At 46.4% G+C, this 17,897-nt stretch overlaps 1 protein-coding gene across 4 annotated transcripts in view; it reads right to left on the bottom strand.

Annotated features, from left to right (window-relative positions):
* spata6 (spermatogenesis associated 6) overlaps positions 1-17,897 on the bottom strand; it is a 141,653-nt gene that overhangs the window by 60,203 nt on the left and 63,553 nt on the right. For 3 of the 4 annotated variants that reach the window (XM_078561155.1, XM_078561158.1, XM_078561157.1), the window contains exon 7: positions 2,386-2,658. The exons of the other annotated variant lie outside the window; for it this stretch is intronic. In XM_078561155.1, coding sequence (XP_078417281.1) covers positions 2,386-2,658 — 273 coding nt within the window. The remainder of the gene's footprint in view (positions 1-2,385; positions 2,659-17,897) is intronic. 4 annotated transcript variants of the gene reach the window in all.

Here is a 17,897-nt window from a genome sequence, read left to right as displayed (position 1 = left end):
GGGTAATGTCAGCTGGGATCGTAACACTGCACAACATCCTACCTGTTGAGCGCAAAGGCAACCTGTAGCGCAAAGAAGGAGGATGCAGCACAGGACCCATTTGGCCATATGCTACAATCATGCAGCTGAAATGGATGTGCCAAGTTTACATCTCGATCGAACTGGTGTGGGCAGGTCATGAATTGTGAGCCCTGTGCCCAAAAAGCAGGGCACATGAATTTCTAGCCCAGCATTTCCTACAATGCAGCACTCCCTTAGTAATTTACTGATGTTTCACCCTAGATTGTGTATTCAGTCCTGGAATATTGATTGAATCCACAACCTTTTGACTCAGAGAGTATTACCAGCTGTAATGGTTCAGGAGGGAGACATATAAAACTTTACTATTGTGGGCTTGAGTCACATTTAGGTTGAAAGTTAAATGGGAGCATATAAAATGACATACACTGGTCCCAGTATCTATTCTGCATAACTGCAGATGCACAGTACACCTAAAAAAATTTTAAACAAAATTATTTAAATCAAAATAGGCATGAGATGTTAGAAAAATATATTAAAGGCACAATATTCAAACTGTCATGACAAATCTCAAAGCCTACAATTTTAATAAGTGAATAAAAATCTTTCTTTAAGCATAGAAGATAGAATGGGAAAATTCTTCAGCACATCGTTCTGAAAAGAAAATGCTGCTTTTTCTTAAGATTTAAGTAGCTCATTATCAGTTCATATTAATTATAAAAATTATTCCATGCTTTCAGGAAGGAGGCAGGAAAAGTTTGAAATGTGGAAAATGGAACACTAGAGTTTTAGGCAGAAGCACATTCCCTTCACATTCATCAACCTTTGCAAAACTCTTGTAATTGGCTTATCTACGAGCAATTGCATCTACATTGTGAAGTACAGGGACCATTTTATAAAAGTTTGGTTGCATTCACTCAAGTGTTGTCAGGAGATAATTGTACTTCACCTTGGCAGATATTTTCTGAAATGAAAAGAAAACCCAATTCTGCATAAGTTAGGGTGTCTAAAATTTCCAGAGTGCAAATTGTGCTGTTTTAAAAAGTCACCGACTTCACCTTAACATAAACAAGGATAGAACACCCTTAAGTTAAATGTCCATTAGTTTCAATTGCTCATTACAATTCTTTACCAAAGAAATAAAGCTTTCATTTACAGACTCAAGTAAATTAAAGGCTTTTTAAATGAACAAAAACACAAAATGCTGGAAATACCCAGCAGGCCAGTCACTATTTCAGCATTTTGTTCTTTTTTTTTGGGTTTAAAATGTTAGCATTGCAGTGTTTTACATTTTCCTTTATAAAAAGAAACTATTAAAAAATGTCAACAATTATGGTTCAGCAAAAAATTGTTTTAAGAATTTTCAATTTTTTTCTAATGCTCAATTCGCACCAAATATTTTGTATTAATAGCACAAGCCATTAAACTTCACTGTTGGAAAATAATATCTAAATTCCAAGGGATTTTAATATTAATATAAAAAAAAGTTTAATCACTGATGCACTATATACTACTCCACAAGAAGTTTAACATGATAGTTGAAAAGAAATATGAAAACATTTATAAATGCTGAACAGTGGAGCCATGTATTATTTGCACAAGAAATTGAGTTTTACTTAAATTAACAAAATACTGTAGGCACTGAAAATCTGAAACAAAAACCAAAAAAGTTGGAAATATTCAATAGGTCAGACAGCAACAGTGGAAAGAGAAATCTGGGGAGGGGGTGCACAGGGTGTAATTTTGACCTGGGTGAGTAATGGATTGGGGTGTTTAAATGGGAAAAATTTTGTGTGCTGAAAACGGACTTTCCAGTTTTACTGAGGTAGGACAAGGGCGGGCAGTCAACCCTCCCAGGAAATGGGTTGGCATTTTAAATGTGTTAATGAGGCTGGAACTTCCAATTTAATCTCCTTGGAAGTTTTAAGTGTGGCCTGAACCTTGGGAAATCCAGCAGCCACAGATAGAAGAGGACAGAACTTAGCAAGAAGGCAAGTGACTTCACACCACTCCTTGTGGCCCAGGAAAAGCCAGGAGTACTTCCTTTGAGTCCCCAAAGCATCAGAGCACCCCCCACTCACCCCACCCCGGCTCAGGGATGGGACACCCACCAGGGTTGGAACACCCCCTGGCCCTGGGATAGGTGACTGGACCAGCTAGTCCTGCAACCTCCTCCATAGTGGTAACTTCCATCAGGAAGCCTGTCTAGGACAAAAAGGCACAAACGGTGGAGTTAAAATTCTTAGGTCGGTAAATAAAACTTCACCCCACGACCCCACATAGTTTTAACATTTCAGGTCAATCAGGTCAATGACCTTACACCAGAAATTCTGTTCACTTAAATGAGCATCTTCTCTGGACACGTACATGTCTAATTACAAATGGAGGTTTGTTATCTGTTTCCTTTTTAAATTGAAAAGGTCCTAGGTTCAGATGTGCGAGTCTCTGATTGGCATCCTCTGAGAGTGCTGCCATCCGTCTTTTGGTATATGGTGATAGAGACCGTGTCTGAGATGCTATTGTGGGCTGCTTGTAGCTGTTATCTTTGCTGATCTCTCTGGGACAAGTTTTTCTCTTTGATGATTTTGTCATGGATTTCCTGATTGGGGAGGATTGTAGTTCCAACTTCACATTATCCTCCTAAACAAAGAAGTTACAAAAACATTTTTTTTCTCAACGACATTAATAATTCAATCAAATAGAACTTCACAAACCACTGTGGAGTATGATAAACCAGAATACAATCTTTAGAATAAACAGTCATCTTTGAAAATAGAGGAACATTTTAGAACACACCCATTTTAGTCATTCACATAAAAGTCAAACCACATTGCAGAAGCAAGGAAAATGAGATTTTAGACAGCAATAATTTTCTTCCTCCCGGCTAAGCAAACCACTAAAAATTGTTAATTGCCTTTGAAAAGAATCACTGCATAATTTGATAATAATATTACATTGGTGGGAAAATAAAATAACTTTTGCATTTCACTTTTTGGAAAGTTGATGGAAATCCATTTTAACAAAAATAAAACCACATTAGACGGGATATATTACAAATAGGTTATTGCACAGTGCTTGCGGACTTCACTCATATTTTCTTGAGCTCCCCTCCATAGTGATTTCTGCTTAATATACAGTAACAAGCACAGTAGCACAGTATCTACAAGAAATGTTGTTCATTTTTAAAAAAATATTGCAATAATTCCCACCTCTTCATGGTCATAATTTATCCAGAAAAAGAGAAGGAAGAAGTGCAAGTGGCATTAAGAGAGAACAGAAAAAACTGAATCAGGAAATGAAAAGGAAAAGTTATAACAATATATAACAATTTCTCACTCTTTACTGTGGCGTGTTCATTAGGCTCCTTCAAACATGTACATCTTCCCCTCTACACATGAACGTTGTTCGACAAGGTAAAGAAAGGCAGAACAAGAGAAGTAAAAACAAAAAAGTGAAAGAGGAAAAGACAACATGGGCAGAATTTTCTGGATGGTGGGGGGGATCGCTGCTCACGATCAGCTCCGTGCCACCATTTTACGCGGGCGGGCCAATTAAAGCCCGCCCAGTGTACTTCTTGACTCATGCACAGCGGGAGTGGGCGGGCGGCGGTGGGCGCGCTCAGCGCACCGGGTCCAATGGCGACCCGGCGGCCTGTATAAGGGAAGGCCTGGCAGCCTTGGAAAGGCTGATCACAATGGCTGGGCGAAGGGCTCTGCAGAGGGCCAATGGAGGTGACGCAAGTCCGGAGGGTAGGCCATCGGGGCAGGCCAAGCCGGAGGGTAGGTGGGGGACCAGTGTGCCCCTCGTTTTTCCAATGGCAGCTTTCCTGCTGTCTTTGAGGAGGTGGCAGCACGGTAGGAGGTGCTGGTTCCCCAGGACGGGAGGAGGACGCCCCCCGACATGACGAAACGTGCCTCGGAGGAGATGGCGGAGGTGGTGAGCTCCCGTGACATGGTGCGACGCACCTGGATCCAGTGTCGTAAGCGCTTCAACGATTTGTTGCACTGTGGAAGGGTGAGGACAATGTTGGCATTGGTCAATTAACCCAGCAGGTCGGCTTTCCCCACCTGCTGCCCCACCCTAAGTCTGAGTATAGTGACTGCATTGAATCATTGACGGCATGTGTCCTTTGCTGGGTGGGCCAGCAGATATTGCCTATGCCGAGGTCAGCCTGAGAGGGTGGTGGAGAGATGGGTTCTGCGCCCACAGCATGTGGTACACTGAGACCCACATGACTGTTTTGGGGAAACCTGCAGGAGCTGCACCTAGCCTCTGTGCTTGAACTGCAGGACATGTCCAAGTCAGGGTGATGACATGCTGGGAGGGGAGCTTCAAGGTAGCATGGCAACGAACCATCTGCTGCCCTCTGCGCTCCACATTCTTGCGCCTCCTTGCTATGCAAGGATATAATGTGTGGTGCCTAATGTGGGATGTAGGCAGCATGAGGCCAAGGTAGAAGGTGGGGAACAGGCCTAACACCTTTGTATGAGTGTTCGGCAGCAGCGGGGTGAGGAAACACTGGAGCCCTGTTATGTCCCATTCTGGTTGGGGTGGGCCGTGTGCGAAGAGAGTCCATGTACAATTTGCACAATTCAATAATCTTCTCTCATTTTCAGGAGAAGAGTGCTCATAATGCTGCAGAGCGTGTGAGGACTGGTGGCGGCCAGGCGCAGTTACAATTCTCAGCCGGTTTAAGCAGGAGGCCCTGGAATTGGAGAGGCACCATGCACCCAGGTCCACTGGTGTCAGTGAGGCTGGGCTGCCACGGTCAGGTATGTATGCCCAGCAGTGAGGTCAGTATTGTTCTCCCAACAGCCAAAGCAGTGCTGAATGTTAAGTGATTTAATTTTGCAACGTGGCTTGATCATTGCTTATGGAAGGATGAGTGCATAATGATCCGGGGGACAGGGATACACTTTGTCATTTTCTCCACGTTAACTGATCCAATGTCCTTGTTTTTCCTTTCAGCATCAGCGGAGCAGGGCCAGGAGGAGGAGCAGCAGAGGCCCCCTCTCACATCTGAAGTCTCACCAGCATCACACCATCTCTGCCAGGCAGGCATCAGCGCAGATACTGGCACCTCAATGGGAGTTAGAACATTGGCTAGTGGCCCGGGGCACAGTGGTGAGGGCACTTCACAGTCGCTGGAGGAGCTGGCAGAGACAGAGCGTGCCCTTGGCACCAGCAGTCAGAAAACTGCAGGGCACCAGGCACATGCTCAGTCGGTGCCTGATGGTATGCCTCTGGGGTCGTCCACGAAGCAGCAGGGGCAGGAAATGCGGCCGGTTGTGCGGGGGCATCTGGGGTAGATACGTGAGGCTATGTTTGGCTTGGTCTCCGTGGTGGAGGCGTCTACACGGACGATCACCGAAGCAATGAGCCACATGTCCGAGCACCATGCTTCCCCCATGGAGAGAGTGGCGGCTCTCGTGGAAAGCCTCCTCAGGGCTTCCTGGGGATGTGCTCTGACCAGCAAGCCCTCACATCGGCATTGACCTCAGCTGGTCAGAGCCAGTGTGGGAGATGGTCTGGGCACCAAATTTCCTAGCTCGGTGCCCATTCATCCATGGTGAGCAGGGAGGTCCGAAGCAACCTCATGTCGGCGCAGCAGCTGCCTGCCATTTCTGTCGGTACCTCTCAGGGCGCTCCGGATGAGGGCGGCAGCTCCTCTGTCCCTCTCCCAGTGACTGTAGCATCCAGTGAGGCTGCGACGACTGGGGAGATGCTAGCTGTGGAACTGACAGATCCCTCCCAAGTGGGGCCCGCACAGGCTCCACGGGCCAGAGGACGACCGCCAAGGTCATCGAGGCCAACAGGACAGCAGAGTCAGCAGGCTGTCTCAGATGCCATTCCCAGAGATGGGGCAGCACCAAGACGTAGCACCTGGAAAAGTAAACAAACGTAGGCACACCATGGGTTTATCAATGGTGCTTTTGTGTTGGCGCGAGATGAGGTCTTTATGATTTGCTTTGAATTGGAACACCATTGTCAATTTTTTGGCTTAAGTTTCGTTGCTTGTGACATAAAATTCAGACACGTCACCATGGCTGAGGGTGCCTCTTCTCTTCTGCATGTGTATGGTTTCCAAAAATGTTAGGAGTGCTTTGTGGGACATTCAGCTTTATTAACAAGGCCCTTAGTTACTGTTCCTAACCTGGCAGATTTGGCACTTAAGGTATCGAGTATGGGGCCTAGAGCCCAGGCTTATCCTGGAGGTCCATCTGTGGTGTGCTAGCTGAAGATGAGTTGGATTAAAGCCTCCCAGGTGTCCCTGCCTCCCTGGAGTATCCCCGGATCAGCGTCTACCCCCTCAGCATTTCCCTGTGCCTGCTCATCCTCGGACTCACTGCTGGACTCATCGTGTACAGCTACAGCCACTGCGTCAATGTCTTCATCGTTCACAGCGTCCCCCTTTTCCAGCGCAAGATTGTGGAGAGTGCAGCATGCAACAGCTATCACTGACACATGATCTGGGGGGTACTGGAGTGCGCACCCTGAGCGGTCCAGGCATTGGAAGCGCATCTTGAGAAGACCGATAGTTCTCTCCACCACAGCCCTTGTGGAGGCGTGGCTCCTATTGTAGCGCTGCTCAGCTTCTGTTCTTGGATGGCTGAGAGGCGTCATGAGCCACCTTCTGAGGGGGATAGACCTCTTCACCCAGCAGCCATCCATCAAGCTGGGCTAGAGCACTGAAGAGCCCCGGGCCCTGGGTTTGTCTGAGGACGTAGGCGTCGTGGGAGCTGCCTGAGTACCTTGCACAGACTTATAAAATCTGCATCCTGTGATCACACACTATCTGCACGTTCATGGAGTGGAAGCCCTTCCTGTTGATGAAGGCACCCGGCTCACCTGCTGGCGCCTTGATGGCCACATGTGTAGTCTATTGCAGCCTGGACGCGGGGGAAGCCAGCAATGGCCGTGAAGCCTCTGGCTCGCTGTGTCTGGCTTGCCTGATCCCAACGGAAGTGGATGAAGGTCAATGCACACCTGAACAGAGCATCTGTAACCTGCTTGACACAAGTGTGGACAGCTGATTGGGAGACACCGCAAAGATCACCCACCGACCCCTGGAAGGAGACAGAGGCATAGAAGTTGAGGGCAGCTGTGACCTTTAGAGCCTCTGGCATGGGGTGTCCACCCACACAGTTAGCAGAGATCTCAGGCCCAATCCATGTGACCTCATCTTCCGACTAGGCACTTTACAGCCTTCCAGACTGAATACTGAATTCAACAACTTTAGATCTTGAACTCCCTCCATCCCCACCCCCTTTCTGTTTCTTCCCCCTCCCTTTTGTTTTTTCCAATAATTTACATAGATTTTTCTTTTCCCACCTATTTCCATTATTTTTAAATCTATACCTGTAATGCCCTGTCAGTCTTTCCACCCCACCCCCACTAGAGCTGTACCTTGAGTGTCCTTCCATCCATTCTTAACTAGCACATTCTCTTAGATAATATCACCACCTTTAACACGTCTTTGTTCCTTTGTCTGTGACATATTTTGATTATCTGGTCCTATCACTGCTTGCTTGTCCCTACTACCAACTTCTCTCCCCCCACCCCACCCCCCACCTTAAACCAGCTATATTTCACCCCTCCTAACTTTACTCAGTTCTGCTGAAGGGTCATGAGGACTCTAAACGTCAACTCTTTTCTTCTCCGCCGATGCTGCCAGACCTGCTGAGTTTTTCCAGGTAATTCTGTTTTTGTTTTGGATTTCCAGCATCCGCAGTAGTTTTTTGTTTTTATGACAGATATAGTTGACTGTCTTCCTTGAGAGATGGAGCCTCCTTCGGCACTGCACCTCAGACATACTGAGGTAGCTGCTTTGTCACCTGTATAATCCTGGCAGCAGGATAGCGGCGTCTTCTGTGGCCCCTTCTGCCTTGGTCTACCTCTTGGCCCTGCGCCCCTTGTGCCTGCACCTGTCTTCCCAATGGTGGCTCCCTGGAGGCTGAATGTGCACTCCTGGCCTCCTCCCCCTTCTAGCCCTCCCTTCCTCCTCAGTGGAGGTGCCTCAAGTGGAGAGTTCAGCTCCTATTCCCAGGCCAGGGGAAGGCTTCCTGAAACCTGCAGGCCCCAAAAAGATTCCTCACTGCAGAGTGCTGACCTGAAGGTTAAGAGTCCAGACAAAGCAGCTGGTAAGCGTTTCTAAGTATTGCAGATCACACAGGCAAGTTTCAATAACTTTGAAAAATCAATACTTGAGACAGCACACTCGCGACCCCAGTGAGCCCTCTTACCCCACCCGTGCATGAGGTTTATACAAATGTTGTCCTACCCGCCTGCTCGTTGCGCCCGCGCACCGACCCGAAGATTGCACGGGCACTGAAAAATCAGCGTTGATTGGTGAGTCAAGGGCCTTAAGTAGCCTGTTAATTAATGGAAGGTGCACTGCGGATATCATCGTGCGCCCGCCCAACGAAATATCACGATGGAGCATGGTGACGTCAGGACATTTGCCCGACGTCACCACGCGTCATTTTATGCACGAACTTGCGGGGCCTGCCCCCGCATGCCAATGGGAAAACTCTGCCCCATGAAAATAATAGGGGAAAGAATCAAAGGAGCTATAGGAATGAAAAATGGGGAAAAAGAAGAATAGAAAAAAGAATAGAGGCACACAACCGCCATGATGTCAAATGGGAGAGGTTCTCCAATTGTAGACTGCTTCCAAAACCATTGCCGGAAATTTCTTTGGTGCTGTCCCAGTACACCATTGCAATTTCACTGCTAGTGCAGCAGAAACCCTGTCCTGACGTTAGTGCGTGAGGTTAGTTTATACTAATTTAGAAATTCAACCTTGTAATCGCCTTCTAATCCTCCAATATACTGGAAAGGAAGTCAACATTCATTATGAGCCAGGCGTACCGTTTGACATCGTTAACATTGCCATGACTTTGCTGATGATTAGGATAAGGATGATAGAGTGGTACTTGGCTGGGTTTGATGTGTCTTGCCCATTGTGGACAGGACATACCTGGTCAATTTCCATATTGTCAGGTAGATGCCAATATTATAGCTGTACTGGAACATTTCATTTAGGGGTGCAGTTAATGCTTGCGCACAGGTCTTCACCATGATAGCGGGGATGTTGTCAGAACTCATCTCAACTTGAAGACTTGTGGAGTGAATCAAATTGGCTGAGGACTGGCATCTGCAATGCTGGTGACACGAAAAGGCAGAGAAGGATCATCCACTTGCCAGTGTTGGTTGAAGTAGGCTGCAAATGCTTCAGCCTGGTGTTTTTCACTCATGTTTTCACTCCTGAGCTCTGCCATTCTTGCAGCAGTGATGTTCATGAAGCCTAGCTAGTTGTTCAATTGTCCATCAACATTCATAACTGGATGCGGCAGAGTTACAAAGCTCTTATATTATCTGTTGGTTATGGGATTGCTTAGCTCTATTGCAAGCATGCTGCTTTCCCTACTTTGGCATGCTTGCAGTCTTATGTTGTAGCAGCTGCCATCTTATTTTCAGGCATTTCATTTTTGCTCCTCCTGGCATGCTCTTCCATACTCTTCATTGAACTAGAGTTGGTCATCTGGTTTGATGGTGATGGAGGAGTGAGGGATATGCCGGGAGATGAGGTTACAGGTTGTGGTTGAATATAATTCTCCTGATGGTAATATCCCGCAGCACCTCTGAACACAGTTTTGAGCTGCTAGATTTGATCTGCATTTATCCCATTTAGCATTGTGGTACTGCCATGTGACAAAATAGAGGATTCTGCTCAGTGTGAAGACAGGACTTGGTCTCCACAAGGACTGTGTGATGGTCACTCCTACCAATACTGTCATGGCCAAATGTATCTATAACAAGTACACCAGTGAGGACCATGTCAAGTAGGCTATTCCCTCATGCTGGCTCTCTCACCACTTGTTACAAGCCCGGTCTGGCAGCTGCGTCCTTCAGAACTGGTCAGCTCAGTCAGTAATGGCACCACTCAGCCACTCCTGGTGATGAATGTTGAAGTTCTTACCTGGGTTACATTCTATTCCTTTGTTACCTTCAGTGCTTCTCCCAAGTGATGTTGAGTATTAGGGTGGAAAGTGGAAATCAGCAGGAGGCTTATTTGACCATGTTTGACATGAAACATTAAGCCAATAAGCCATGGGTTCCAGACTCAATGTTGAGGACTCCTGAGGACAAGTATGCCCCACCTCTGGCGGGAGAACAGGACATATTCAGGGGTGGTGATGAAGGTATCTGAGACACCGGCTGGTTGGTACAATGCCATGAAGCTGCCTGCATCAGACTATTGCTTTACTAATCTATGAGACAGCTCTTTCAAATTTGCAAAGTCTACAGATTCGATGCCAAAGTCATCCAGTTTGAGTAGTCCATCCAGTTTGATTAATATTTTTCTTTCTAGCATTTGACATAATTAAGTGACATCAGAGGGTACTTAAGAGTCTACAGTTGGCATTTTGCAGGGCCTCAGGGAGAGGGCTGAGAGGCTGGGGAGGCCGAAAACATTAGGTGGAAGGGCTGGGGGCTGGTGTGCCTTTGCCTTCCCACTGAAGATGGCATTTTATCAAAGGCAAGGAGGGTGGCAAACAGCCTTCCCTCCCAAAGGCTAATTGAGGCCCTTAAGTAGCCAATTAAAGGTCATTTAAGAGTCTCTTCCCACCGACACTGGCACTTTACCAGTGGTGGATGGGCTCTCCACCACAAGGAGAGATCCTGGTGGCTTCCTTCGGGGCATCCAGAGGGAGGCAGGGGAAGGGTGGTGCCTCCTGACTGGGCACCATAAGGCCCTGACAAAGGCACCCCACCATGGCAGTATCCCTGCCCCGCCCTTACCAACCAGACGTTCTGTCTCAACGGGACCTGCCTGATGACCCTAGAGAACTGAACCCCACTTATCTTGGTTCTAGTGTGGAGTCCGTGATGCTGCTCTGGGCTGAGAGCAGTCGCAGCAGCACCAGCTAGGAATGTTAGCACATTCATGGATAATCTCAAGAGTAACTGTCCGGAAAGAAGAACTGCAATCGTATCACATGAACGATCAAGGCTCCAAATTGACATTACTGCTCTCAGTGAGAGCCGGCTTCCTGGGGAGTGGCAGCTGAAGGAACAATCAGGGGAATACACCTTCTACTGGAAAGGAAAGGTCAACAGTGACTCACATGTTCTCGAAGTTTGTTTTGCCATACGAAATAGGACCTTGGACATACTGCCAGAACTCCCGAATTATATAAATGAAAGGCTCATGACACTTCACCCACTGCTCAGCCATAATCAATATGCCACCTTCATCAGCACTTATCCCCGACCCTGGACTCTGACTGTTATGACTGGGATGGGAGGAGTGCACAGTTGATCTAGCCCCACTACTCCACAGGTCGTACCATTAGTTTAAAAGTTTTAATTTACTCACCAACGTGGCCAATTGTTTACCTTCATTACTGGTACCCAGAATAGAAGAGACTTTAACCAGGCTTCTTTCAATAAACAACAAACTTATTAGTTTATTATAAAACCAGTTTTGTCAAATAAAAAGGCAAAGCTTATCAACATCTTGTGGAATATGAAATTATACTAATTACTCTTTCAAGATACCCTAAGTCTCACACACCCAAACACAAAAAACAATGAAAATAAAATAGAAATGGAGGAATTCGGCCATAAGTTAAAAGTCAATGGTCCAAAGACAGATTGAAATGGCACCCGGGTTATACGGTTGGTCTCTCAGCACTGATCCACAAAACAATCAATGACTTTGGCACTGCTCTTCAGGCGGACTCAGAATACTCGAGGGTACTCTATCACAGCATGTAGAGCATCTCAGGAGCAGCTTACATTCACTTCCCGCTGTGGACTGGCTCTGGACTGCAAAAGGCTGCTGTCTTCCTTCTCAAGCAATTGGTTCTTCTCTTCTCAAAGCAAAACCAAAACCCACTTTTAAAACAGTCTTCCAGGCATGGTTTTTTTCCAGAGCCATAACATCCATGTCACCCACCAGCAGTTCAAGGCTGACATCCAAAGACCAGAAGATAAGGGACAAGTGGGGGAAGAGAAATCCTGAAAGTTCCATGCTGACCACCATGACATGTAAAGCGTTGAAGCCACCAAGGTCATCTATAGACAAAGGTCACAGGATGATATCTCTCTTCTTAAGGGTGACATTGCCATTCATCAATGCTGGAAAAAACATTTCCAGCTACTCCTCAACTGTGAATCCACAGCAGCAGCTGATATTCTCCAGGTTATTTCCCCAATACCATGTGGTAGTATCCATGGGTGAATCACCACTGATGGGAGAGCTGCAACAAGCAATCAACAAATGAAAGCCAACAAAGTCTGCGGCCCTGATGGTATGAAATCTTCAGAGCTTTTGCTCACATCAAGACTCCATCCACTCATGGATTTGGGAGGAAAAAGAACTCATAGAGTCATAAAGGTCTACAGAACAGAAAAAAGCCCTTTGGCCCATCGAGTGTGCGCCGGCCAAACAAGTACCTAACTATTCTAATCCCGTTTTCCAGCACTAGGCCCATAGACTTGTATGCCATGGCATCGCAAGTGCACATCCAAATACTTCTTATATGTTATAAGGGTTTCTGCCTCTACTACCCTTTCAGGCAGTGAGTTCTAGATTCCCACCACTCTCTGGGTGAAAAAATTCTTCTTCACATCCCCATTAAATCTCCTGTCCCTTACCTTAAATCTAGGCCCCCTGGTTATTGATCCCTCCACCAAGGGGAAAAGTTCCTTCCTGCCTACCCTTTCTATGCCACTCATAATTTTATACACCTCAATTATGTACCCCCTCAATCTCTTCTGCTCCAGGGAAAATAACCCCAGTCTATCCAATCTCTCCTCATTACTAAAACTTTCCAGCCCAGGCAACATCCAGGTAAATCTCCTCTGCATTCTCTCTGGTGTAATGCGGATTCCAGAACTGCACGCAATACTCTAGCTGTGGCCTAACCAGTGTTTTATACAGTTCCAGCATAACCTCCCTGTTCTTATATTTTATGCCTCAGCTAATAAAGGCAAATATCCCTTATGCCTTCTTAACCACCTTATCTAACTGTCCTGCTACCTTAAGGGTGCGGTGGACATGCACACCAAGGTCCCTCTGATCATCGGTACTTCCCAGGGTCCTACTATTCATCATGCATTCCTGTGCCTTGTTTGTCCTGCCCAAGTGCATCACCTCACACTTATCCGGATTAAATTCCATTTGCCACTGATCAGCCCATCTGACCAGCCCGTTTATATCCTCCTGTAATCTAAAGGTATCTTCCTCACTATTTACCACACTATCAATTTTTGTGTCATCCGCGAATTTACTGATCAACCCTCCTACATTCAAGTCTAAATCGTTGATATATACCACAAACAGCAATGGACCCAACACCGATCCCTGTGGAACACCACCGGACACAGGCATCCAGTCACAACAACACCCCTCGGCCATCACCCTCTGCTTCTTGCCACTCAGCCAGTTCTGGATCCAATTTGCCAAATTGCCTTGGGTCCCAAGGGCTCTTACCTTTGTTATCAGTCTCCCATGCGGGGCCTTATCAAAAGCCTTGCTGAAGTCCAAGTAGACTACGTCAAATGCATTGCCTTCATCTACACACCTAGTCACCTCTTCAAAAAATTCAATCAAATTGGTCAGACATGACCTCCCCTTAACAAAACCATACTGACTGTCCTTGATTAATCCCTGCCTCTCCAAGTGTAGATTCATTCTGTCCCTCAGAATTGCTTCCAATAGTTTCCTCACCACTGAGGTTAGACTGACTGGCCTGTAGCTCACTGGTTTATCCCTTTCTTCCTTCTTGAATAACGGTACCACATTGGCTGTCCTCCAGTCCTATGGCACCTCTCCTGTGGCCAGAATGGTATTGAAAATTATTGCCAGCGCCCCTGCTATCTCCTCCTTTGCCTTACTCAATAGCCTGGGATATATTTCATCTGGGCCTGAAGATTTATCTACTTTTAAGCCTGCCAGACCACTTAGAACCTCCTCCCTTTCTATGCTAATTTCTTTAATTATATCACAGTCCTTCTGTCGGATTTCCATACCCATGTCGTCCCTCTTATTTGTGAACACCGCCACAAAGTATTCATTTAGAACCCTATCTACATCTCTCAGCTCCACACACAAACTACCACTATGATCCTCAATGGGCCCTACTCTTTCCCTAGTTATCCTCTTACTCTTAATGTACTTGTAAAATAACTTTGGATTTTCCTTTATTTTACCTGCCAATGTATTTTCATGCCCCCTTTTTGCTCTCTTAATTTCATTTTTAAGATCCCCCCCTACACACTCTATACTCTTCTAGGGCTTCTGCTGTTTTGAGCCCTCGGTATCTGCCATAAGCCTCCCTTTTCTCTTTATTCAATCCTGTATATCCCTCGACATCCAGGGTTCCCTGGATTTGTTGGTCTCACCCTTTGTCTTTACTGGAATATGTTGGCCCTGTACTCTCCCTGTTTCCTTCTTGAATGACTCCCACTGCTCTGACGCAGATTTACCTAAAAGTAGCTGCTCCCAGTCCACTCTGGCCAAATCATATCTGATCTGATTAAAATCAGCCTTTCCAGCCTTGAATCTAACGGAGTTATGATCACTATCTGCAAAATGCTCCCCCACTGATACCTCTACCACTTGCCCGGCTTCATTCCCTAAAATTAAGTCCAGGACCACCCCCTCTCTTGTAGGACCTTCTAGGTACTGGCTTAAAAAGCTTTCCTAGATGCATTTTAAGAATTCCGCTCCCTCTAAACCTATCACACTATGACTAATCCAGTTGATGTTGGGGAAGTTGAAATCCGCCACTATTACTACCCTATTATTTTTACACTTCTCTGAAATTTGCCTACATATCTGCTCTTCTATTTCTCTCTGGCTGTTTGGGGGCCTATAATACACTCCCAGCAATGTGATTGCTCCTTTTTTGTTTTTAAGTTCTAACCATATGGCTTCATTTGAGGAGCCTTCTAAGATGTCATCCTCCTCCTCATCACAGAATCACAGAGCAGAAGAGGACCTTCGGCCCATCGAGTCTGCACCGACATGTGAGAAACACCTGACCTAACTACCTAATCGCATTTACCAGCACTTGGACCATAGCCTTGAATGTTATGACATGCCAAGTGCTCATCCAGGTACTTTTTAAAGGATGTGAGGCAACCCGCCTCCACCACCCTCCCAGGCAGCGCATTCCAGACCATCACCACCCTCTGGGTAAAAAGGTTTTTCCTCACATCCCCCCTAAACCTCCTGCCCCTCACCTTGAACTTATGCCCCCTTGTAACTGACCCTTCAACTAAGGGGAACAGCTGCTCCCTATCCACACTGTCCATGCCCCTCATAATCTTGTACACCTCGATCAGGTCGCCCCTCACTCTTCTCTGCTCCAACGAAAACAAGCCAAGTCTATCCAACCTCTCTTCATAACTTAAATGTTTTTACTTCCAGTCTCTTTCACCCATGCTTACCCCTGCAATATCTCATTCACTCGCTTACCCCACAGTCTCTCTCTCTCTCTCGCTTACCCCTGCAGTCTCTTTCCCTCACTGACCCTCGCAGTCTCTCTCTCTCTCGCCCTCGCTGACCTTGTCTCTCGCTCCCTTCCTAAGCTCCACAGTCTCTCACCCTCCCTCACTTAAGGGCTGCAGTCTTTCTCTTTCGTTTGCTGAGCCCTGCAGTTTCTCCCTCCCTCGTTGACTCCTGCAGTCTCTTGGACCATCATCGCTCTGGTGCTCAGGCTCACTGCTGCCACTCACCGTCCCGCTGCTCACGGGCTGTTTCTCTCCCATGTTTGCTCAACTTGAGCCTATCAGCATCAAATGCAGGAGAGAACCACCTCCTCACAGATTCTGTCACTCCTACGGGCAGGGATGACTTTTCTCTCATTAGTCAGTCCGTCATTGATCTTTTTGTGGGCATTTTGGGCGTTTTATCCCAATGCTCCTGTGTTTTGAACCCTGCTGAACACCTCGTTATACAGCTATGAAGCACAGGCAAAAGGCAGCTGTCAAGAAATGAAGCTCAACAATTTTCATCTATATCTGCTGTGCTTCTCATGGAAGGTCAAAATCACAAATGTGGCAGTCCTCTCAAAGGCAACTCTCCCTAGTATGCTAGCACTCATCAAGCAGATGTGACTTTGCTGGCTTGGTCATGTTCAAGAGATGGAAGACGGATGCATTCTCAAGAATATTCTGTTTGGAGAGTTAGCTAGAGTCAGAACAGCTATATGATGCCCAAAGTTTTGCTTCAGGTGTGAAGATCCTAAACAACAATTTTCATACATGGGAGACACTAGTGAAATGCAACATGACCTTTGGTTCAATGTAGCGTGCAGGAGGGCATGCCAGGAGCAGCATCAGGTATACCTAAAAATGAGGTGTCAACCTGGTGAAGCTACAACACAGGACTACTTGCATCCCAAACAGGAAAAGCAGCATGCAATAGACAAGAGCTAAGTGATCCCATAACCAACAGGTCAGATCTAAGCTCTGCAGTCCTGCCAAATCCAGTCACGGATGGTGTTGGAAAATTAAACAATTAACTGGAGGTGGAGGTTCCACACATATCCCCATCCTCAATGATGGGGGAGTACAGCATATCAGTGCAAAAGACAAGGCTGAAGCATTTGCAACAATCTGCAGCCAGAGGTGCCAAGTGGATGATCCATCTTGGCCTCCTTCTGAGCTCCCAGCATCACAGATGCCAGTCGTCAGCCAATTCGATTCACTCCATGTGATATCAAGAAATGGCTGAAAGCATTGTCTACTGCAAAGGCTAAAGGTCCTGACAATATTCCAGCTATAGTACTGAAGAATTGTGCTCCAGTACTAGCTGTGCTCTTAGCCAAGCTGTTCCAGTAGAGCTACAACACTGGCATCTACCTGGCACTGTGGAAAACTGCCCAGGCATGTCCTGTCCACAAAAAGCAGGACAAATCCAAGCTGGACAATTACTGCTGCATCAGTCTACTCTGATCATCAGAAAAGTGATGGAAGGGGTTGTCAATAGTGTTATCAAGCGGCACTTACACAGCAATAACCTGCTCATTGACGCGCAGTTTGGGTTCTGCCAGGGCCATTCAGCTCCTGACCTCATTACAGCCTTGGTCCAAACATGACAAAAGAGCTGAACTTCAGAGGTGAGGTGAGAGTGACTGCCTTAAGGCAGCATTTGATCAAGTGTCGCATCAAGGAGCCCTAGCAAAACTGGAGTCAATGGGAATCAGAGGAAAACTCTCCACTGGTTGGAGTCATTCCTAGCGCAAAGAAAGTTGGTTGTGGTTGTTGGAGGTCAATTATCTCAGTTTCAGGACATTGCTGTAGGAGTCCTCAAGGTAGTGTCCTAGGCCCGACCGTCTTCAGCTGCTTCATCAATGACCTTCCCTCCATCATAAAGTCAGAAGGGGAATGTTCTTTGATGATTGCACAATGTACAGCGCCTTCCGAGACTCCTCAGATATTGAAGCAGTCTGTGCCCATGTGCAGCAACACCTGGACAATATTCAGGCTTAGGCTGATAAATAGCAATAACATTTGTGCCAGACAAGTACCAGGGAATGACCATCGCCAACAAGACAGAATCCAACCATCTGTCCAAGGCATTCAATGGCATTATTAACACTGAATCGTCCACAATTGTTTGAATCATATCTCTCAAGAATGAAGTTTTCTCTTACAAAATGGAAGAATTTGGCATGATCTGGACATGAGGATGCTAACCTGGGATTATTTTTTAAAGGAAGTCATAAGTTCACCTTGGAACTGTTAACAAGCAGGCCTCTTCCAAGAAATCACCTGGCCTATATGGTACTTGAGGAGTTGTTTGTTTATGTTGAACTGCAAAGTGCTTTACTTAATGAGAAGCTGGGAAGCAAAAAGGC

This window comes from Cetorhinus maximus, chromosome 17 (assembly GCF_964194155.1).
Source record: "Cetorhinus maximus chromosome 17, sCetMax3.hap1.1, whole genome shotgun sequence".
NCBI lineage: Eukaryota > Metazoa > Chordata > Chondrichthyes > Lamniformes > Cetorhinidae > Cetorhinus > Cetorhinus maximus.
Note: the sequence above shows the minus strand (reverse complement) of the source record. Positions and strands in the feature narration are given on the sequence as shown.